This window comes from Oncorhynchus keta, chromosome 34 (assembly GCF_023373465.1).
Source record: "Oncorhynchus keta strain PuntledgeMale-10-30-2019 chromosome 34, Oket_V2, whole genome shotgun sequence".
Lineage (NCBI taxonomy): Eukaryota > Metazoa > Chordata > Actinopteri > Salmoniformes > Salmonidae > Oncorhynchus > Oncorhynchus keta.
The window spans coordinates 41,740,327-41,763,841 of NC_068454.1; the positions used below are offsets into that span (position 1 = coordinate 41,740,327).

Here is a 23,515-nt window from a genome sequence, read left to right on the forward strand (position 1 = left end):
AGCATCATAGATTTGAATTATAGTTTGGTTACCTCTGTAGTCAAAACAATGTCATATGTTTTGGAAAATTAGCTAGGTTGAATTTGGTTATTTTAGTTATTTTTTTAATTTTCTTTTTAAAAGTGAGGATGCAATCAAGTATGATGCCGTGGTACGTAAAATCAGATACCACCTGGAGCTTTTCCCCTGATACATAGACATCTGTCTCAGGGGCATCAGTTGTTTTCTTTGTGAGGAACATGCAGAGACTGTGTTTGTTTTTTAAAATTGAGATGCAAACATGAGTCTCTCAGCAATTTTGTCATCTGAACCATTACAGTAGTGAGTTCTTGTGTAGCTTGTTGTTTGCTATTTGCATGCATTTATCACTGTATCATCTGCATACATTGGGACTTCAGACCCTGTACAGACAGAAGGAAGATCATTAATGTACGAGCTGAACAGTATTGACCTTTGGGGAATGCAAACCTTGTAGATATGAGTGGAAAAAAAGTTAGTTTTGATTTTTACGCTGATGAGACAGCACCAACTTTTGAAAGATTTTAGATTTGTGTTTTGTGTTTTTTTCTGGGAAAATGGGGGTGTCATTGTCTCTCTTTGAAATGTTTCCTGGGACTATAATCTTGGGGAGAGTGAGTGAGATTGAGGCCATAAACTATCAAATTGAAAGGGCCTGGAAGTTTTTGTGTGTTTTTGCATTAAGGTTTGCAAATACACACACAGGTCAGAGACCTGGCCGGGGTTGTGCCAGAATGACAACCTTTCCATCGACGTAACCGAGACTAAGGAGATGATTGTGGACTACAGGAAAAGGAGGACCGAGCACGCCCCCATTCTCATCGACGGGGCTGTAGTGGAGCAGGTTGAGAGCTTCAAGTTCCTTGGTGTCCACATCAACAACAAACTAGAATGGTCCAAACACACCAAGACAGTCGTGAAGAGGGCACGACAAAGCCTATTCCCCCTCAGGAAACTAAAACGATTTGGCATGGGTCCTGAGATCCTCAAAAGGTTCTACAGCTGCAACATCGAGAGCATCCTGACTGGTTGCGTCACTGCCTGGTACGGCAATTGCTCGGCCTCTGACCGCAAGGCACTACAGAGGGTAGTGCGTACGGCCCAGTACATCACTGGGGCTAAGATGCCTGCCATCCAGGACCTCTACACCAGGCGGTGTCAGAGGAAGGCCATAATAATTGTTAAAGACCCCAGCCACCCCAGTCATAGACTGTTCTCTCTACTACCGCATGGAAAGCGGTACCGGAGTGCCAAGTCTAGGACAAAAATTATTCTCAACAGTTTTTACCCCCAAGCCATAAGACTCCTGAACAGGTAATCAAATGGCTACCCGGACTATTTGCATTGTGTACCCCCCACCCCCTCTTTTACACTGCTGCTATTCTGTTCATTATATATGCAGTCACTAACTATACGTTCATGTACATACTACCTCAATTAGCCCGACCAACCAGTGGCCCCACACATTGGCTAACCGGGCATTCTGCATTGTGTCCCGCCACCCCCTCTTTTACACTACTGTTACTCTCTGTTCATCATACAGTGCCGTGCGAAAGTATTCGGCCCCCTTGAACTTTGCGACCTTTTGCCACATTTCAGGCTTCAAACATAAAGATATAAAACTGTATTTTTTTGTGAAGAATCAACAACAAGTGGGACACAATCATGAAGTAGAACGACATTTATTGGATATTTCAAACTTTTTAAACAAATCAAAAACTGAAAAATTGGGCATGCAAAATTATTCAGCCCCCTTAAGTTAATACTTTGTAGCGTCACCTTTTGCTGCGATTACAGCTGTAAGTCGCTTGGGGTGTCTCTCTATCAGTTTTGCACATCGAGAGACTGAAATGTTTTCCCAGTCCTCCTTGCAAAACAGCTCGAGCTCAGTGAGGTTGGATGGAGAGCATTTGTGAACAGCAGTTTTCAGTTCTTTCCACAGATTCTCGATTGGATTCAGGTCTGGACTTTGACTTGGCCATTCTAACACCTGGATATGTTTATTTTTGAACCATTCCATTGTAGATTTTGCTTTATGTTTTGGATCATTGTCTTGTTGGAAGACAAATATCTGTCCCAGTCTCAGGTCTTTTGCAGACTCCATCAGGTTTTCTTCCAGAATGGTCCTGTATTTGGCTCCATCCATCTTCCCATCAATTTTACCCATCTTCCCTGTCCCTGCTGAAGAAAAGCAGGCCCAAACCATGATGCTGCCACCACCATGTTTGACAGTGGGGATGGTGTGTTCAGGGTGATGAGCTGTGTTGCTTTTACGCCAAACATAACGTTTTGCATTGTTGCCAAAACGTTCAATTTTGGTTTCATCTGACCAGAGCACCTTCTTCCACATGTTTGGTGTGTCTCCCAGGTGGCATGTGGCAAACTTTAAACGACACTTTTTATGTATATCTTTAAGAAATGGCTTTCTTCTTGCCACTCTTCCATAAAGATTTGTGCAATATACGACTGATTGTTGTCCTATGGACAGAGTCTCCCACCTCAGCTGTAGATCTCTGCAGTTCATCCAGAGTGATCATGGGCCTCTTGGCTGCATCTCTGATCAGTCTTCTCCTTGTGTGAGCTGAAAGTTTAGAGGGACGGCCAGGTCTTGGTAGATTTGCAGTGGTCGGATACTCCTTCCATTTCAATATTATCGCTTGCACAGTGCTCCTTGGGATGTTTAAAGCTTGGGAAATCTTTTGTATCCAAATCCGGCATTAAACTTCTTCACAACAGTATCTCGGACCTGACTGGTGTGTTCCTTGTTCTTCATGATGCTCTCTGCGCTTTTAACGGACTTCTGAGACCATCACAGTGCAGGTGCATTTATACGGAGACTTGATTACACACAGGTGGATTGTATTTATCATCATTAGTCATTTAGGTCAACATTGGATCATTCAGAGATCCTCACTGAACTTCTGGAGAGTTTGCTGCACTGAAAGTAAAGGGGCTGAATAATTTTGCACGCAATTTTTCAGTTTTTGATTTGTTAAAAAAGTTTGAAATATCCAATAAATGTCATTCCACTTCATGATTGTGTCCCACTTGTTTTTGATTCTTCACAAAAAAATACAGTTTTATATCTTTATGTTTGAAGCCTGAAATGTGGCAAAAGGTCGCAAAGTTCAAGGGGGCCGAATACTTTCGCAAGGCACTGTACATACTACCTTAATCAGCCTGACTAACCGGTGTCTGTATGTAGCCTCGCTACTTTTATAGCCTCACTATACAGCCTATTTCTTTACTTACCTATTGTTCACCTAACACCTCTATTGGTTAAAGCCTGTAAGTAAGCATTTCACTGTAAGGTCTACACCGGTTGTATTCGGCGCATGTGACAAATAAACTTGGATTTGATTTGAAAATCTTTATTGCAATAAAATCCAATTCATTTTTCATCAAATAACCAGTGCTCTCAATCTTCTACCAAATATCAAACTTACTGATGACTTGTAATCGTCTCCTTCAGTGCAGTATGAAGGATATCTAACTTGTTAATTAACACGTTCAAGAAAAGTGGTTATAAAAAAATAAAATTAAACTTTTCAGAAGTCAGTCACCTATAAACTAGAGGGTTTCTTTAATTCATTTCTGCACATAACAATAACTTAATCTACAGCCATTTGAAAAAAAAAATGAAAAAAAAAACTTTTAATTCTTAATAATTTTATCACAGCATACAATGTGGAGATACAGTATCAATTCAGCCAAAATACAAGATAGAAACATGTGCCCATTGACTGAAGTGGTATCAACATGGTCCAGTAAAACTGAGTTAACACCCATGTACCTGCCGGAAGTTTGTCATTTAACCGTAAAAAATATAATTCAGGTTTTCCAATATCAATCTGTTCACTCCTATTACACCGCGTGTCAAATAGAAAACAAACCTATAATAGCAGCTAACTAACAGTACCTATCCTTTGATCTTTATTGTTCAATATGAATTAAATCTGACAACAAATAACATGAATGTGCAAACAAGTCTTTTTAGACACCGTGTCTAGTTTGAGTACCAGAAATGGTACAATTGTTTGAAAAGACTGCTGCATTACAGTAATACATTTGTTGACCATGTCAACTTTTAGAATCACACACACACACAAGGTCAACTTTACAGTGAGATACTACAACTAGTGTCCTGAACTAAACTTTTCTGTGCGCATATTTCAAGCAATGGGTTTCATATTTGTCACCTGCAATATTAGAGCTGGAAGGTCAGAACAACCAACATGGAATGGAACGGAACACGGCATTCTTAAAAAAGAAGAAAAAAAAAAAAAAAGACATCTGCCTGTATTTATTTTGAACCTCACATTACATCAATATAGAGTTCCCAATTGGCTTAATTCACCTCAAGGCATTTTGTTCAAATGTATTCTCATCGCTATCTGCCCTTGTAAATATCCTTGCGCCTTCGCAGCTCCTCCAACACCCGAGCCCGGAACAGTGTCCAGTCCTCATCCTGGTCCTGCTGGAGGCCCAAAGCCTGGTGCAGCTCAGAGGAGTGGATGCGCAGGAATGGGTTGTACTCCTTTTCCTCTCCAATGGTGGAGGGACTCTGAAACCACATGATTATGGAAACAATGTATGAAGAACAAAAGCGTAATAGTAATTCTCTCAACTCAACATACTATAGGTAGTTTTTGCCTTAGCTTTTCCAAGTAGAGGTCTGAAAGGTTTCTTCAGTTAATGGTTTGATAGAAATGATCTGCATGTGCTGTATGTAAAGACAGAGGGGTATGCTCGTGTAAGCACATGGGAATGTGGAAAACGTACTCCTCAGCCTGAAGGGTCACCACTTGCGGTAGCGGATAGCTAGCTTTACGCCTGGCCCGATTGGTAAGACGCTTCAGGAGGGTGACCACGTGTCCTGGCAAGGCAGAGGTCCTGGGTTTGAGCCGCAGTGTGAGCCGAATCAGGAGGAAGCGGTAATGGCTAAGCAAGCAGCGTGACGTCCTTTACACTAGCTGGTAGTCACAATAGGTTTCTACCTGGGGGGTAACTTGTTAGCTGGCTAACTTGTTAGCTGGCTTTTGGCCGTCAAAAAAATAGAAAAGCCAATAAAATTGGAACAGGGCAACAAAATATCTGCCAAAATAATCCCATTGTGAAATAACGCTTTTTAGCCTGTTCATTGTTGGAAACACATTTGCGCCATCGTGCCGTAAATGTGCATATTTTTGTGGAATTAAATTGCCACTTGTGTATATTCGTTATGCATCTCATCTATCTGACGGGCCGCCCCCAGGTGGTGAGGGTAGATAACAACATCTCCACCCCGCTGATCCTCAACACTGGGGCCCCACAAGGGTGCGTTCTCAGCCCTCTCCTGTACTCCCTGTTCACCCATGACTACGTGGCCATGCACGCCTCCAACTCAATCATCAAGTTTGCAGATGACACTACAGTGGTAGGCTTGATTACCAACAACGACAAGACGGCCGACAGGGAGGAGGTGAGGGCCCTCGGAGTGTGGTGTCAGGAAAACAACCTCACACTCAACGTCAACAAAACAAAGGAGATGATCGTGGACTTCAGGAAACAGCAGAGGGAGCACCCCGCTATCCACATTGACGGGACAGTAGTGGAGAAGGTGGAAAGTTTTAAGTTCCTCGGCGTACACATCATGGACAAACTGAAATCGTCCACCCACACGCCTCTTCAACCTCAAGAGGCTGAAGAAATTTGGCTTGTCACCAAAAACCTGCATCACCGCCTGGCACGGCAACTGCTCCGCCCACAACCACAAGGCTCTCCAGAGGGTAGTGAGGTCTGCACAACGCATCACCGGGAGCAAACTACCTGCCCTCCAGGACACCTACACCATCCGATGTCACAGGAAGGCCAAAAAGATCATCAAGGACACCAACCACCCAAGCCACTGCCTGTTCACCCCATCCATCACCCAGCAGGCGAGGTCAGTACAGGTGCATCAAAGCTGGGACCGAGACTGAAAAACAGCTTCTATCTCAAGGCCATCAGACTGTTAAACAGCCATCACTAACATTGAGTGGCTGTTGCCAACATACTGACTCAAATCTCAAGCCACTTTAATAATTAAAAATTGGATGCAATAAATGTATCACTAGTTACTTTAAAACAATACCACTTTATATAATGTTTACATACCCTACATTACTCATCTCATATGTATATACTGTACTCTATACCATCTACTGTATCTTGCCTATGCTGCTCGGCCATCGCTCATCCATATATTTATATGTACATATTCTTATTCATTCCTTTACACTTGGGTGTATAAGGTAGTTGTTGTGAAATTGTTAGATGACTTGTTAGATATTACTGCATGGTCAGAACTAGAAGAACAAGCATTTCGCTACACTCGCATTAACATCTGCATGTGACCAATTTGATTTGCTTCTAAATGTTTTTTTTTTAAATGTAGCTTAAACCTACTGGTTTTGTGAATTTGGGATCTATCGTCCCACAACTGTCCCAGAGTCTGTTGTTTGGGCTATTTCTTTCTCGAAAAGCTGACCAATAGAACAGGTCAACTTTTCTACTATGGGGGATAGTAGATTGACATAGCCTTATGAACACGCCACCTATGAGCCTACGTACATTGAATTAAATTGCCAGAATGATATAGCCGAATTAGCCTACTCCTGTCTATACAGAAATAAATAAAGTCATTCAAAATAGGCTTCTAAAGTATGACCTGGCAACAGAGGATCATTAGCTCACCCTTACAACAACAACAAAAAAAGTTGTGGATTGTTTTAAAATCGTATTGCCTACAGTTTGTTTTTTTACCTTTATTTAACAGTTGGAAGGAAAGGCAGAGTGCAATTTATGCAGTGCGCTCGGCAAATACCAAATACATGATTGTTGAGTAATGAGGCCCAGCCAGGCATATCGCAATACGTCAACATTAAATTGTCCGTAAAGAAAATGGCTATTGCTGTAAAGAGAAGACAATGAAAAGACCAATCTGTCTTTTAGTTATCAAAAGTCTCAATTTAATTTACCCGAACAACAATAGGCCTATTAGCCTACCTTATTGGCACTAGCGAAGAGCATCGGCCATATCACCAGGTGAGTGCGCACTGCACATATTCACTCTTTATCACTGTTGGCTCAGTGCCACTTAAAACGTTTTTATTTTATTTTTTTTGGGGGACAATGATTTCCTCCTCCAGTTTAGACAGACGTCATATTATATGCGTCTCCCCTTCTCATAGGCCTATTGTATGGACAACGTCATTTTGATTGATCTGCTTGTCGGTGTCAGCAGAGTAGGCTAACCTGGTTTTTGTCGTATCAAAAAAAATATTCTGCTAATGTCTCCTGTCATATAAAGTGCTGTAGAATTGCATTAAAATGTGTTTTTCCCGCGCAAAGAAAGAAACGTACCTCTCCGCTATACACGCTCAGCCATGCATTGAACAGCCTTTTTTTTTTGATCGAGTTATATTATTAGCCTAAATGATGACTATCCAATCTACTCATCGCATAAATCGGCAAATACAATGATGCATCGAATGCTTTATTACAAAAGGTTAATTTTTATGCGCTTCCCCAAACTTGAAACTCGCGCACCGTCCATCCATAGACTAGTGATTTGGCGGTTCTTTACTCGTCTTGTTGGCTGAGGACGTGGACCGTTGCTCTAACATCTTCAAAGTGCGCGGTGAGGACACACGCCATTGCATTCTCAACTTGCATGTTCTGTTTTAACTACCATAATCTAAATGCGATTTCTAACATAACACTCCGTTAGTGGACGTCCTAATTAGGTTACGCCCCCCCAATGCATACGGATCCGGTACATTTCTCAAAACGTCCGGTCGAATAAAATGCTGCCAGTCAAATTTTCAGAACAGACAGACACCCTGCTTGTTAGTAAAGCATCTCCTGAGGGCAGAGGCATCAGACCCACACCCTGATCCCAGCAGCTCAGATTAGTCAAATCCACAGCAAAGACCGGGTATTATCCTCCTGACCAAATTAAAATCCCACCCACAGCTCTAGTCTGGCATGCATTCCACCGTTGGAATCTGCATCCACTAACGTCAAAGACACTAGGAGGATGCGATCACTGATGGTAGGGCTATTTCTAGTCTCCTACATATAAAAGTTTCATAGACATGAGGTTATGAGAATTGATTCACGCTGTTTTTAACACGTTCGGCATAGATACACTAACCGATTTACCGCCGAAGACGGGAGCATTCAGTGAGAGGAGAGAGAGAGTGCAAAGGCATTCCGACAAAAGACGGTCCTGTGGGCCCCCTTGACAAGCCTCTCTTCCACACAGCCCGGGATAGTGACTACCTTTGGGATTTGATGCCAGTAAGGAATAACAACGAGGATGGATTATTCTCCGTACCGTACACAGCTTTTGACCTCTCTGTTGTAGGACCCACTGGTATTTGTTTTCCCTGGCAGCGTTGTGGGGCTCCACCTCGGCAGCAAACATCAGGTTGTCCTCTGCATACTCATGGCCTGGGAAATACAAGTCCGTGCACACGGAACACAGACATCAATACATGTCTTACAGAAGGGACTGGCGCTGAAATATTGTGTTTGTCATTCTAATGCATACAGTTGCACTTAATGCAAACAGACAAGGAGGAGGTCATTTCCCTACCAGGCCATAAGAGGGTTTCATCACTCAAGGAGCCGACCGTGTCTAGTGACGACAGCATTGTTAAGGCACTGCCTTCAAACATCCTCCCTGCAGACAAAAATAGATGATCTGCCGCAATTACCGAGTTATATACGTGCACGCGACGCAGTGGATGACACTCTAAGCAAACATAGTGCATTACAGCTACAGAAGCCGAACAACTGTGAACCTGCTTTTCAATACGTGCCCATTGCTCACTAAGTGCATCAAAAAATAACTAACTACAGAGCTGATTTTGGAGCTGGACTTACCGCATCCAGAGAGGAACACCAGGTCACCTGAGAACAGGCTGGAGGGGGCTCCTATGGTACGACCATCCAGGAGGTAGATCATATGACCCACTGTGTGTCCAGGTGTGAACAGTGCCTTGAAGTGCATACGGCCCACGTCTATGGAGTCTTTGTCTGTCAGTGGGCTGGAAAACCAAGCAAAAGACAATAGGCTTCATGCATGCGGTCATCAGATAAGTTCATGTGACCACCTGGACAGTTGATGTGCATATTAAGAGTCACGCACCACTGCTTTCTTCTTCACACCACTCAGATAACAGTGAGATGCTTCAAAGTACAAATAAGTCGCCTTGCACGAGCCTTGGTTTGTGCACGTCTTCTGTTTCTGTAGCGTGAGTCAGCTGGATGCACAAGTACATCCCCTGGACAGGACGCTAGTCTACCACAGTGCTGTACCCCCAGTGTATTATATACCGTGCTTGACTTGGACTTGGAGGGGGGTTTGCGTACTGACTGCTCTAGAAAAACAAAGTAGCCTATCGCTGGCCCAGATTCACACGCAGAGGCAAAAAAGTTTGACCAAGGCGGAATGAAGGTGTGATCTTCATTGATTAGCAATGGAGGTTGGGCATTCATTTCCCATTTCCGCTTTGTTGAAGAAGCTTATTTGCCGCTAGTCTGTGAATCTGAGCATGACATTAGGCTGTTCCAAGATTGAGACAGATTGAACATGTGCCAGCCTGTATGGCATGACGCGCTGTTTCAAGTTGTCAAATGAGGGTTTGTAAGGTCATGAAAAGTCATGGAAATTAGTTTCCTAATTGTTGTTAATGTAATTCAGGAAAGCACACTTAAATATGATCAATCAATTAAGAAAACGACATATCAGCCATTATCGGATTGACCTTTCAGTGCGCGTCTGTGGTGCTGCGAGTGCCAGTGCGTGTGGCCCGTTTCCCCCTGGAGGGAGAGCGTGACACTTCAGCAGCAGATGTAAAATAATGACAGAGTAAATAGATCACTAATTCACAAACACAACTAGCGAGATAACTGCTACACATTAACTATAGCTAACTAAGCATTCACGTTGTTGTTGCCTTTGCACCGGCACGGTGTAGCCTAAGTAAATCTGCGCAGTTGGAAAACTGTAATTCCCCTCTATTAAACAGTAGCCATGTAATTGCAATGTTAAAAATATTCCCAAAAAAATAGCCTAATTGACAAATAACTTGCTGTGCATAGATCTTCTCCGAAACAGGAATATTTTAGCCTTATAAAACTATGCAAAAAAAGAAACGTCCTCTCACTGTCAACTGCGTTTATTTTCAGCAAACGTAACGTGTAAATATTTGTATGAACATAAGGTTCAACAACTGAGACATAAACTGAACAAGTTCCACAGACATGTGACTAACAGAAATTGAATAATGTGTCCCTGAACAAAAGGGGGAGGGGGGTCAAAATCAAAAGTAACAGTCAACGACCGTTCCACAGGTGCATGTTCATTAATTGTTTATGGTTCATTGAACAAGCATGGGAAACAGTGTTTAAACCCTTTACAATGAAGATCTGTGAAGTTATGTGGATCTTTACGAATGATCTTTGAAGGACAGGGTCCTGAAAAAGGGATGTTTCTTTTTTTGCTGAGTTTATATAAGCATGTCTAGTTAGATACCTTGCTTCGCAGTAGCCTACCTTATCCATTTGATCCCTGATTTATTGAATGAGGGAATCATTTTATAAAGACAAAAGTATTTGGTTGTAATGTTGAAAAAGACAAGCCTGCACACCCAGGAGCTCTCCAGATGGAGGGTTGACCACTTGCGACTAACAGTGCAGTTCTATATGGGGGGGGGGATAAGTGCCTTGATCAAGGGCACAACGGCAGGAGGTGGTAGGTCTACATGGGATCAGACGCAGTAGCTTTCCAGTGTCAATAATGTTTACTTTTTCATGTAGGCTATAATAATCGCCGTGAAAATTTGGTTCAAAGTCATGAAGAAGTCGTGGAAAATGTGTAAGAACTGTTAAGAGACTAATCAGAGATCTGAAAATGGAAAAAGACACTTCCAGTACTTCTTCCATCCCAAGTCAAGCACTGACGATATATGAATATATGAATTACTGATTAACATGCTAAATACAAGCCAATAATAGTGAGAAGCTGTGATGTCACAGTGAATCATTTGACCTTTTCTGATTTTCTGTAATCTGAGACTGAGGAGATAATTCTCCACCAATCCATAGTCGACAAATCAACGGACAGTGCCATGGGAACTACTGGTGACATTCTGTTTAGCAAGTGAAATGCATGTTTGCCCTGTGGATCAATATCTTCAATGATACATACCAATCTCGTCTATGACTTTGAATCACAGAATTGTGCAAATAACATGCAATTTCCCCTATAATGTTTGCCATAACGACAATTTTCACGAGAACATAATGACGAAAGATGGGGGCTGAAATTCCAAACACAACGGAAAAGCTGTCAAAGATAGGACCGTGACTTACTACGCAGCTGTAGCCTAGACTTACTGTGTGAGGCCAGGAATGTTATCAGTTGCATTTCCATAAACACGACATGAGCTGTACAGCTTTTTAAGTCCTTTGTTACCCCCACTGTGGTCCCTAGGGATAAAAACAAAATATGTCTATTACATTTTTTTTTATTTTTTTAAAGCAGCTACTTAATATCACATTATAAAAAGTGTGTAGATGAACAACACAGAACATGGCAACATAATATCACACTGCAATGCGACCTATAACATTTGGATGTCGCATCAACGACAAAATATTGAACAGGTCCATTGATATGTATGACATCTACAACCCAGTTCATCTAATCCTCTATCTACAAGTAATTTTGGCATTCAAAGTAATGACGCTCTCGGTTCTCACCAGTGTTTGTGTGTGCAGAGGATCGCTTCTAACGTCACCCCTTCTTCCTCGAGGACTGCCTGAAACGATTACAGACAGTGGCTTCAATTATCGTCGACAGGGTATAAAACATTCCTATCACGACCGTGGCTAAAAACCCACCACGTTAAAGCACTAGATATAGGCTACACTAGATGGAGGCGAAACACAGACTGGAACTGAAAAGTGCTGTTTGTATTATATATATATATTAACTAGAGATAATATAACACGTTTGAAGTCATTGGGGCGAAAATGTTACATGCTGTGGATATATCGAGGACACCATAAACCACAGTGTGGCCTACTCCAGACTGAGCAATCATTGTATGTGTATGGGACAGAGGCCAGACTGGCACCAGAGTCAGCTACATCCAATCAAAGAGGGTCTTATTGAGGCCAAGAGGAAGTGCCACAGATGAGATGAGGCATTATGACAGTCAGCCCTTTCAGAGGCTCCTCCATATTTACATTTAATAGTGTATTGTTCTGTGTTGCAATCACTCAGTGTCCCAAATTATCTTGTGAACGCTGACTTATATATTGAATGTCCACTGTAAGCATAGGCCGATGAAATGCCAAGCTCACCAGATGCTTTGTTACGTTTACACGACAGTCTTCATAGTGCCCCAACTATTTCAAGAGAGAGTATTAAAATGGTCAGAAAGTAGATCTACAAAGAAGGCATAACCATGACCCGTCACCCACCTGAACTGTCTGTGGGTCTGCAGGGTCTACCACCACTGCAACGCTCGAGGCCATGTCAATGACAAGGTAGCTGTAGTTATCAGACAGCACTGAAATGGGCATGATTTTAATACCTGTAGATAGATGAGTGACAGGAGACGTGTAAGTGATGCACTGATCTTTATGCTAGCCCACATTATTAACTGACTAAACATGAGTAAGTAGCCTGTTGGAACCACAGCTAACGTTACCATTTAATTCCATGGGCTGTGCTCTGGAATGTCCAGTGGGGAACTGCTCGCGTGCCTTCCTCATCTGCCTCTTGTAGTACATGTAACCAAGTTTGGTTCTTGTGTACAATGTATACCTAAAGTGTAACAGCCTGTGTTATTTCAGTTATTTTCATAGTTACATTATTTGCAGGCAAAATAATGACAGATGTAACTAGTTCGCTAGCTAACCGAAGCATCGCTTCATTTTGTAAGAAGTGAGAAACGACAATGGGGAAAAATACATTTTGATTCGGAAAATACTGAAGCTTCAACCAACTTACGCGATCCGAAACAGGGGTTTCTCAGTGCGTGCCATTATTTGACCAAAAAAGCTTTTCCAAATGGTACGTCCTGTGCGCCTAAAACGAAGACATAAACATAACACGCTGCAAAATGATGCAGTTGCAATGAGGGTTACCGACCAGTCAGGAGGCGCCATATTGCGTGGGCGGTGCAATTTATGACCCAATTTTCGTCACATTTCGCGGAAGTGTTTTCACCAGTGTGTTGTGACCAACATTAGCGTGAGCAACACTAGTGGAATCTTCGACTCTCCTTCAAAATAAAATTATCCCATTGAAACTAAAACTGTTGAAAACATGCAACAGTCAGTCTATTGTGTGTTTTGGACATTCATATTGCACTGTACAGCCTAACATATGGATTATGCACCTATGAAATGGGGGTATCAGTGACAACCACAGAACACAACTATGTAGCTATGTAGACGCTAATAATTGTATAAACTCTACATAGTTGTGTTCTGTGGGTGTCACTGAGTAGGCTGATACCTAATTTCACAGTTGCACAATCAATGCTTGATGGTGAGCTGAGTACCAGCACTTCAAATGTTCTACTGCTACCTATTACCATGCTCAGTTCAAGGGAACTTAAATATTTTGTCTTGCCCATTCACTCTCTGAATGGCACACAATCCATGGCTCAATTGTCTCAAGGCTTAAAAATCCTCCTTTAACCTGTCTCCGCTCCTTCATCTACACTGATTTGAAGTGGATTTGACATCAACAAAGGATCATAGCTATTATCTAGATTCACCTGGTCAGTCTATCTTTGTCATGGAAAGAGCAGGTGTTTTGTAAACTCAGTGTATTTCAGTCCAAGTCAAGCACTGTGCATAATCCATGGGATAGGCTGTACAGTGCATATGAGTATGCCCCCAATGCAATTCTGAATTAAAAATATATCCACAAATCAAAATCCAATAAAAGTTTATTGGTCATGTACACAGTTTAGCAGGTATTATAACGGTGCAGCGAAATGCTTATGTCACTAGCTTCTAACAATGCAAGTGAATGTCAAACAAACATTTTAAGAAAAATGTAAGAAAACAAGAATAGGGATACAATATTTAAATACAGTTTGAAACATTTTTTGGGGTCAAATTAACTAATAAATATATTTTGTTAAATGTATGTAACACCATTCAAAACGTGTTCAGCGCTATCTAGTCAAATTGTGGGATGTTTTCACTATTTGTATCCGTTTGGTTGGTGGTTTTAATTTGGGACTTTTATTTTGAAGGCGAACAGCCGATTCCACCATTGTTTCTCACGCTAATGTTGTTCACGACACACGTGTTAGGCTACGTTTCTCCTCCTCCCCCTCCTCCTCCAGGGTGTTGTGGGAGAGACTATTGCCGCGTTCAAAACAACGGGGAGCTCGGAACTGAGAAATCTCTGACTTCCAAATTCAGTGCGTTCAAGACAACTGGGAACTCGGGAAAAAACGAGCTCCGACTGGGAAAATCTTTTGAACAGTCATCAAACTCTGAATTCAAGTCCGGAACTGGCGCCTCTTACTAGAGCTCCGAACTGAAAATCACTGGCGTCATGATTTGACCGCGTTTTTCCCAGTTGCCTTGAAAGCACCATTAGGATACAGCTGGCGCTTAAACCAAGTAGCGAAAACTAAAACGGACCCTTACCTTAACCAAACCCTTAAACATAACACTAACCTATACATTCTGAAATATCGGGTTGGGCGTCAGGCGTGTCCTAAAAGGTGTTTTCATGTGTTGTCCATGTCATTGCGAACCATATAGCCAAGTCTGAATGTAGTTTCTAGTCAGTAATATTAATTTAATATTGATAACACATACAGTCTACACCCGACAAATCAAGAGCCTACAAAAAAGTAAAGAAAGTGACAACTAAATCCAAAGGTCTATAGTCTAGACATCCGAGTTCCCACAATTTTCAAATGCTTCGGGTCTGGTTTTCGAGACTAGTGGTGTTGGGTGATTATGGGCCCAGTCACTTTTCGGTCACTATCGCCTAATTGTTATTTCCACTTCTGCAGTAAGTATCTGAAACGATGTGGATGCAATACATATTGTGATGTTTACAAGACTACCAGTTAATAGAACAGTTAGTGGAACTTTGGCCATAATGTGTACGTTGTTTTCCTTTAAAATATAAATTTACCATGAGAGTAGGAATTGGGCCTGTGTCGCACTTTGTTCCCAAACAGCGATGCCTAGTGACGCCTACTAAGTATGACATGTGAACTAATATCGAACTATGAAACATTGTTGACACATTGTTACAGTGTAACTTCAGCGGAAATGTTGCTATTTGGTCGTGCCTATTGGAAAGTATCTAGTAATCCTGCGTTATTCGGATAGGTATTAAAATAATTTCTCCAGCAAATGGTCTCAAAATAATGTCTTAATAAAGGTGAATAAATAATGGTTTTAATGACAGGCCTTAAAATTTAAACAATTGTTCATTTGGAACTAAACAAAAATAACCACAATTGTTTTCTTACAAATGTATGCATCAGCCGGGGGGCATGTTGGGTAAGGATCTCATTACAACTCCGTGAATTGTAGGCGACACAGGAACAGTGTCCCAGACTTGACCAAGCTAAATGATCAAACCATTTAACCGTTAGGTGTTTAACATCGCAGATCGACATCTCATCAGAATCCACTTGGTGAGTATACATGCGTCTTTATGTTTTTGCAAAGCTTTATTCGAAACTACGTTATGAAATTTAATTCAGACTTTGTTATAACAATCTGGATGGCTATTTTGTACTCACATTTTGTACGATTATTATGCTGTTATACACGCCTCTATACAGTTCATGCTAGAAGGCTTGTCATGCCAGACAGTGTGGTCTGCGGGGTATTTGTGGTAAATGTGATGTCATCATTAACATCAAACATGTCATCTGAATCATGCAGGAGTCCCTATCTGAAGTTACTGAGACTGTATATGTTAAACCTTAAATACCCTGCTAGTCATAGTGTATTTCCAAAACGCAATACCCCCCCTCCCAAATAAATGTACATTTGCGTTTTTTTCTTCAGAAATGATTGCTTATGGGTACCTTCATGTGTATGTAAAATATTACTGTTCTCAGATTTTACATTCATAGATTTGAGATGGGTATGAGCCTGTGTTTCTTTGCACAATAGAGGCCTATCCATAGTTTAGCTGGAATGACATGTTCTTATCCTATACATTTGACTGTGATGTGTGGTTGTCTTACCTAGCTATCTTAAGATGAATGCATTTACTGTAAGTCGCTCTGGGAGAGCATCTGCTAAATGACTCAAATGTAAATGTTTTACATACAGATATTACTGTATACAATATTGAAAACATTTGTATTTTATTTTTAATATTAATGTCACAAATGTATCATCTGTACAGTTCTTTATACATTGTTTTTTGTTATTTGTTACATTGGACTGTGCAAAATCTAGCAGGAGGCTACTACCTATTTCTCTGAGTGAGACTGACATATTGCATTTAGCAAAAAAAACATGATTATTGGTCTCTGAGAAATGAACCCATCAGGTGATAGATTCTTAACAAATACAGCACACGGGCTATATGACATTGAACATCATGTCATGATTAGATAGTGAGAAAACACACAACTCTTTCATAATTTATTTAAACAACGAAAGCTAATTTACCAACATTTCTGAAAATGGATATATAGCGTTGTGGGACGACTGGGAACTCTGGGGGGGTGACAACCCCAGTTGTCTTGAACGCACTGAATTCGGAGTTAGTTCGCAGTTGTTTTGAACGCACTGAATTCGGAGATAGTTCGCAGTTGTTTTGAACGCACTGAATTCGGAGGTAGTTCGCAGCTGTTTTGAACGAGGCATAATGTTTCCCTCTTACCCCCCTCTGTCTTATAAGGTGCCCATATCGCATGTCATAATGTCAAAGTCGGATTTCCCTCCAGCCTATGAAGATGCACTACATGGCCCCAGGCCCCGGCATGGGAACTACCCACAGCCCCCACCAGCGTATGGACCATACCCTGCTCAGTCCTCAGCTCAATACCCAGGACAAGCAGGGTACCCTCTGGGCTACCCTCCTTCTGGGATGCCTTATTCCATTCCTCTGGGAATGCCCACCTCCAACCCAGGTTCTGAAGCTATTTTACTGTACAGTATAATATATTAAATGTGAAAAAAGATATACTGTTAATATCCGAAGTTTGTCAAAATAGTTTTACTTGGTCATTATTGACTTTGTGTCTTTCTTTAATGCAGTGGAAGACGATGAATTTCCATATTCTACAGCATGGGAAAGCATTTCTATTCGACATGCGTTCATCCGAAAAGTATGGGATCTTATACCTTTTACACATCGACTTCCTAATCACTCAGTCCACTTCTACTGGCTGTGATCATGACAGAATTCACCTTTTTTTTGTCTTGGGACAGGTGTACTTAATATTGGCTGCTCAGCTCATCGTCACTGTATCAATTGTGGCTGTGTTTACATTTGTGTAAGTGTCAACAGTGTGACATTGTATTATCTCTGTCATACCATGCAATATCAATGTGAGCTCTTTTCTGTTTTAGTTTTCTGTTTGTGCAATGCTAGCGTTTTTAGCATTTTATCTATATTACAGTGAGGAAGTACGTGCATTTGTCATTAGGAACCCAGCCGTGTATTGGACATCATTGTAAGTACTTCATATTCCATTAAGGTTCCTTACTACATGTATTGCTCATTCATTATTTCTGAATTAGATATTATAATAAAACACGAGCAATATTTTTGACCTAATGGCGTCTTTGTCTTCCAGCGCTGTTTATTTAGTCACTTATTGCATTCTTGTCTGCTGCGAAGGGCCAAGGTAAGATGATCCATGCCCTCTTTATACTCTGCAAACAACAGTACACCGTTAAACAACAGATAATGACATTTATCTTTTGATCTTAATCATCTTTGTTTAGGAGACGCTTTCCTTGGAACTTTGTGCTGCTGGCCATTTTTGTAAGTAACGCTTGCAAAAAAAAATAATCTCTATATCATGTCTTAACACATAATGGAACTAAACTCAGCAAAAAAAAAGAAACGCCCCTTTTTCAGGACCCCCGTCTTTCACAGATCATTCTTAGAAATCCAAACAACTTCACAGATCTTCATGGTAAAGGGTTTAAACACTGTTTCCCATGCTTGTTCAATGAACCATAAACAACTAATGAACTTGCACCTGTGGAACGGTCGTTAAGACACTAACAGCTTACAGACGGTAGACAATTATGGTCACAGTTATGAAAACCTAGGATACTAAAGAGGCCTTTCTACTGACTCTGAAAAACACCAAAAGAAAGATGCCCAGGGTCCCTGCTCATCTGCGTGAACATGCCTTAGGCATGAGGACTGCAGATGTGGCCAGGGCAATAAATTGCAATGTCCGTACTGAGACGCCTAAGACTTCGCGACAGGGAGACAGGACGGACAGCTGATCGTCCTCGCAGTGGCAGACCACAGCAACACCTACACAGGATCGGAACATCCGAACACCACAACTGCAGGACAGGTACAGCATGGCAACAAAAACTGCCTAAGCTACACCGGGAACGCACAATCCCTCCATCTGTGCTCAGACTGTCCGCAAAAGGCTGAGAGAGGCTGGACTGAGGGCTTGTAGGCCCGTTGTAAGGCAGGTCCTCACCAGACATCACCAGCAACAACGTCGCCTATGGGCACAAACCCACCGTTGCTGGACCAGACAGGACTGGCAAAAAGTGCACTTCACTGACGAGTCATGGTTTTGTCTCACCAGGGTTGATGGTTGGATTCGTGTTTATCATCGAAGGAATGAGTGTTACGCCGAGAACTGTTCTCTGGAGCGGGATCGATTTGGAGGTGGAGGGTCCGTCATGGTCTGGGGCGGTGTGTCACACCATCATCGGACTGAGCTTGTTGTCATTGCAGGCAATCTCAATGCTGTGTGTAACAAGGAAGACATCCTCCTCCCTCATGTGGTACCCTTCCTGCAGGCTCATCCTGACATGGCCCTCCAGCATGACAATGCCACCACGAACAGAACGAGCAGTATGGCTGATTTCCTGCAAGACAGGAATGTCAGCGTTCTGCCATGGCCAGCGAAGAGCCCAGATCTCAATCCCATTGAGCACTTCTGGGACCTGTTGGATCGGAGGGTGAGAGCTAGGGCCATTCCCCCCCAGAAATGTCCGGGAACTTGCAGGTGCCTTGGTGGAAGAGTGGGGTAACATCTCACAGCAAGAACTGGCAAATCTGGTGCAGTCCATGAGGAGGAGATGCACTGCAGTACTTAATGCAGCTGGTGGCCACACCAGATACTGACTGTTACTTTTGATTTTGACCCCCCTTTGTTCAGGGATACATTATTCCATTTCTGTTAGTCACATGTCTTGGAACTTGTTCCGTTTGTCTCAGCTGTTGAATCTTTTGTTCATACAGATATTTGCACATATTCAGTTTGCTGAAAATAAATGCAGTTGACAGTGAAAGGACATTTCCTTTTTTGCTGACTTTACATCTACAATATAGATATGTTATGATTGTATTGTTATTGTTTTATGTGTCATATTCTAGACACTGGCCATGTCCTACATGACAGGAACAATATCAAGGTTTGCTATAGAATTTTCATATATTTTTTTCTTTTCTTTTACATAATACTACTACAAATACTAATGTAAGGTGAAGTAGAAATGTTTGTTTTGTGACTCAATCTACTTTGCATTTCTTGCAGTTACTATGACACAAAAGCAGTGTTACTGACCATTGGAATAACAGCAATAGTGTGCATAATTGTCACCATCTTCTGCTTTCAAACTAAGGTACGTGGATAAAAAAAAACTGCCTCTTTAGAACCTACAGCCTGTAGCTTGTGAGAGTGTCTTTGTTGTCAGTATCAAATGACTCTTTTGTCTAGGATTACAATGGGCGACTGTCTTTTAAATATTCATGACATTTTGGGTAAGATCTTGTGCAATTCCTCCTTATGTAATCGATTGTCTAAATAAATAGCATACATTGATTCCCTGGGTTTATTGTGCACATTCCATGGTTGTTCATTTTTGTAGACCTTTCATATGAAGTTATTGGGGCGGCAGGTAGCCTAGTGGTTAGAGGTTAGAGCGTTGGTTAGAGCGAAAGGTTACTGGCCCCAAGCTGACAAAGTAAAAATCCCCAAGCTGACCATCCCCAAGCTGACAAGGTAAAAATCTGTCAGTTAACCCACTGTTCCCTGGTAGGCCATCATTGTAAATAAAAATTTGTTCTTAACTGACTTGCCTAGTTAAATAAAGATGAAATACATTTTTTTTTAAATGCCCATTCATGTGACATCCTATGAAACATTCCAACTATTGAGTCATTTGTGTACCGTAATGTTTGTCGTTTGACCAATGTTGTGAAGAACATGTACAGTTGAAGTCAGAAGTTTACATACACTTAAAAGTTGGAGTCATTAAAAATGTTTTTTCAACCACTCCACAAATTTCTTGTTAACAAACTAGTTTTGGCAAGTCGGTTAGGACATCTTCTTTGAGCATGACACAAGTAATTTTTCCAACAATTGTTTACAGACAGATTAATTAACTTATAATTCACTGTATCACAATTCCAGTGGGTCAGAAGTTTACAAACACAAAGTTGACTGTGCCTTTAAGCAGCTTGGATTCCAGAAAATTATGGTCATTGCTTTAGAAGCTTCTGATGGGCTAATTGACATCATTTGAGTCAATTGGAGGTGTACATGTGGATGTATTTCAAGGCCTACCTTCCAACTCAGTGCCTCTTTGCTTGACATCATGGGAAATTCAAAAGAAATCAGCCAAGACCTCAGAAAAAAAAATTGTAGACCTCCACAAGTCTGGTTCATCCTTGGGAGCAATTTGCAAATGCCTGAAGGTACCACGTTTATCTGTATATACAATAGTACGCAAGTATAAACACCATGGGACAATGCAGCCATCATACCGCTCAGGAAGGAGACGCGTTCTGTCTCCTAGAGATGAGCGTACTTTGGTGCAAAAAGTGCAAATCAATCCCAGAACAACAGCAAGAGACCTTGTGAAAATGCTAGAGGAAACAGGTGCAAAAGTATCTATATCTACAGTGAAATGAGTCCTATATAGACATCATTTGAAAGGCTGCTCAGCAAGGAAGAAGCCACTGCTCCAAAACCGCCATTAATATATATATATGCCATTTAGCAGACGCTTTTATCCAAAGCGACTTACAGTCATGTGTGCATACATTCTACGTATGGGTGGTCCCGGGGATCGAACCCACTACCCTGGCGTTACAAGCGCCATGCTCTACCAACTGAGCTACAGAAGGACCCGACTACGGTTTGCAACTGCACATGGGGATCAAATATCGTACTTTTTGGAGAAATGTCCTCTGGTCTGATGAAACAAAAATAGAACTGTTTTCCATAATGACCATTGTTATGTTTGGAGGAAAAAGGGGGAGGCTTGCAAGCCAAAGAACACCAACCTCAACCGTGAAGCAAGGGGGTAGCAGCATCATGTCGAGGGGGTGCTGTGCTGCAAGAGGGACTGGTGCACTTCACAAAATAGATGGCATCATGAGGAAAATCATGTGGATATATTGAAGCAACATCTCAAGACATCAGGAAGTTAAAGCTTGCTTGCAATGACCCAAGCATACTTCCAAAGTTGTGGCAAAATGGCTTAAGGACAACAAAGTCAAGGTATTGGAGTGGCAATTACAAAACCCTGACCTCACTCCTATAGAAAACATGTGGGCAGAAATTAAAAGGTGTGTGTGAGCAAGGAGGCCTACAAACCTGATTCAGTTACACTAGCTCTGTCAGGAGGAATGGACAAAAATTCACCCAACTTACTGTGAGGTGCTTGTGGAAGGCTACCCGGAACGTTTGACCCAAGTTAAACAATTTAAAGGCAATGCTACCAAATACTAATTGAGTGCATGCCAATTTCTGACCCACTGGGAATGTGATGAAAGAAATAAAAGCTGAAATAAATCACTCTACTATTCTTCTGACATTTCACATTCTTAAAATTAAGTGGTGGATTGAATGTCAGGAATTGTGAAACTGAGTTTAAATGTATTTGGCTAAGGTGTATGTAAACTTCCGACTTCAATTGTATGTCTATGCTTATGACAGGTGGATTTTACATCTTGTGGGGGACTTTTCAGTATTCTTGCCATCGTAGTCTTGGTTACTGGGATCATTACAGCCATCGTACTATCCTTTAAATATGTAAGTGCCTCAGTTTGGTCAAAAGTTGAACTGCTTTAATGCATTTTTTCACATTTTAATGCACTTTGTCTCTATTTGCACAAATCTGAGAAATGAAGGCCTATACATACAAAATGTCCTGTGTTTTCTTCCACTCACAGGTCCCATGGCTTCATATGCTCTATGCTGCAATTGGAGCTGTCATTTACACCCTGGTGAGTTTTTTTTTCTTTTTCTTGAAAAGCCTCAGTATATCAAAGGGAATAGAATGGTGACTTTATTAATTTCTCTTGAACCAACCTGTATGAATGAAATTAACCATGTTTATTTTGTAGTTTTTAGCATACAACACCCAGCTTCTCATTGGAAACCGCAAGCTTTCCATCAGCCCAGAGGAGTATGTTTTTGGAGCACTTTCACTTTATGTTGACATTGTCCAGATCTTCATTTTCCTCCTGCAACTAGTTGGGGCTTCCACAGATTAAAGGCAGGAGGATGACATACGACCTAGTGTGGATGGATCCTACTTATATTGTATTTTTTTCACCTCAAACTGTTGCTGCTCATACAGGACTGTCAATTATAGTTTTTTTCTTCTTGTAATTCCATTAACATATTCCATATAACCCTATGAGAGTGCTGCAAACTTTCAATTAAGATCGTTATATATTTACTTATTCCCAGAATGGATGTTGGTTATGTGATGATTTGGTAAGTTATGAATGCAATATGCATACATGATTGTCTGAATCACATTTGATTTGACCTACATATTTGTTTAAAATACATTTGTCCTCATGTTGCCATTTTCCTTAAATCGTAAAAATGTCAAACAGAATTAATTCATTGTCAAAATGGCTCAAACTGTCTCTGTATGCATCCATTGGTGGTGTTACAGTTCAGCAACAAGGCCAGAGGGGGTGTGGTATATGGCCAATATACAACGGCTAAGGGCTGTTCTTAGCGTGACGCAACGCAGAGTGCCTGGACAGAGCCCTTAGCTGTGGTATGTTGGCCATATATCATAAACCACCAAGGTGCCTTGTTTCAATTATAAAATTGTTACTGATGTAATTAGAGCAGTAAAAATGTGTTTTGTCACACCCATAGCATACACGACTGTCAGCCAATCAGCACTCGAACCACCCAGTTTATTATAACATCGCTTCCATTTCCCTCAATTGTATATGTGATAACCGTAGAAAAGTTTACTTTTC

At 41.4% G+C, this 23,515-nt stretch overlaps 2 protein-coding genes across 3 annotated transcripts; one reads left to right on the forward strand and one right to left on the reverse strand.

Annotated features, from left to right (window-relative positions):
* Positions 1-3,373: 3,373 nt before the first annotated feature.
* Positions 3,374-13,263, reverse strand: pnkd (PNKD metallo-beta-lactamase domain containing). Its single transcript, XM_035750240.2, has 9 exons — positions 13,070-13,263; positions 12,768-12,883; positions 12,538-12,650; positions 11,812-11,870; positions 11,446-11,538; positions 8,929-9,092; positions 8,639-8,725; positions 8,378-8,493; positions 3,374-4,582 (listed from the first exon to the last, which is right to left on the reverse strand). The coding sequence occupies exons 1-9, from the start codon at positions 13,225-13,227 to the stop codon at positions 4,409-4,411; spliced, it is 1,080 nt and encodes a 359-aa protein (XP_035606133.1). The 5' UTR covers positions 13,228-13,263; the 3' UTR covers positions 3,374-4,408.
* Positions 13,264-14,450: 1,187 nt separating this feature from the next.
* Positions 14,451-22,833, forward strand: LOC118367150 (protein lifeguard 3-like). 2 transcript variants are annotated; one of them, XM_035750243.2, is made up of 12 exons: positions 14,451-15,743; positions 17,016-17,201; positions 17,329-17,399; positions 17,503-17,567; positions 17,694-17,747; positions 17,871-17,921; positions 18,022-18,061; positions 19,655-19,692; positions 19,815-19,902; positions 22,224-22,319; positions 22,460-22,513; positions 22,634-22,833. In XM_035750243.2, the coding sequence occupies exons 2-12, from the start codon at positions 17,159-17,161 to the stop codon at positions 22,781-22,783; spliced, it is 750 nt and encodes a 249-aa protein (XP_035606136.1). In that variant the 5' UTR covers positions 14,451-15,743; positions 17,016-17,158; the 3' UTR covers positions 22,784-22,833. The 2 variants fall into 2 exon arrangements, with proteins under 2 accessions (XP_035606136.1, XP_035606134.1); XM_035750241.2 differs by having other exon boundaries at positions 14,452-15,743; positions 16,970-17,201.
* The last annotated feature ends 682 nt before the right edge of the window (positions 22,834-23,515 follow it).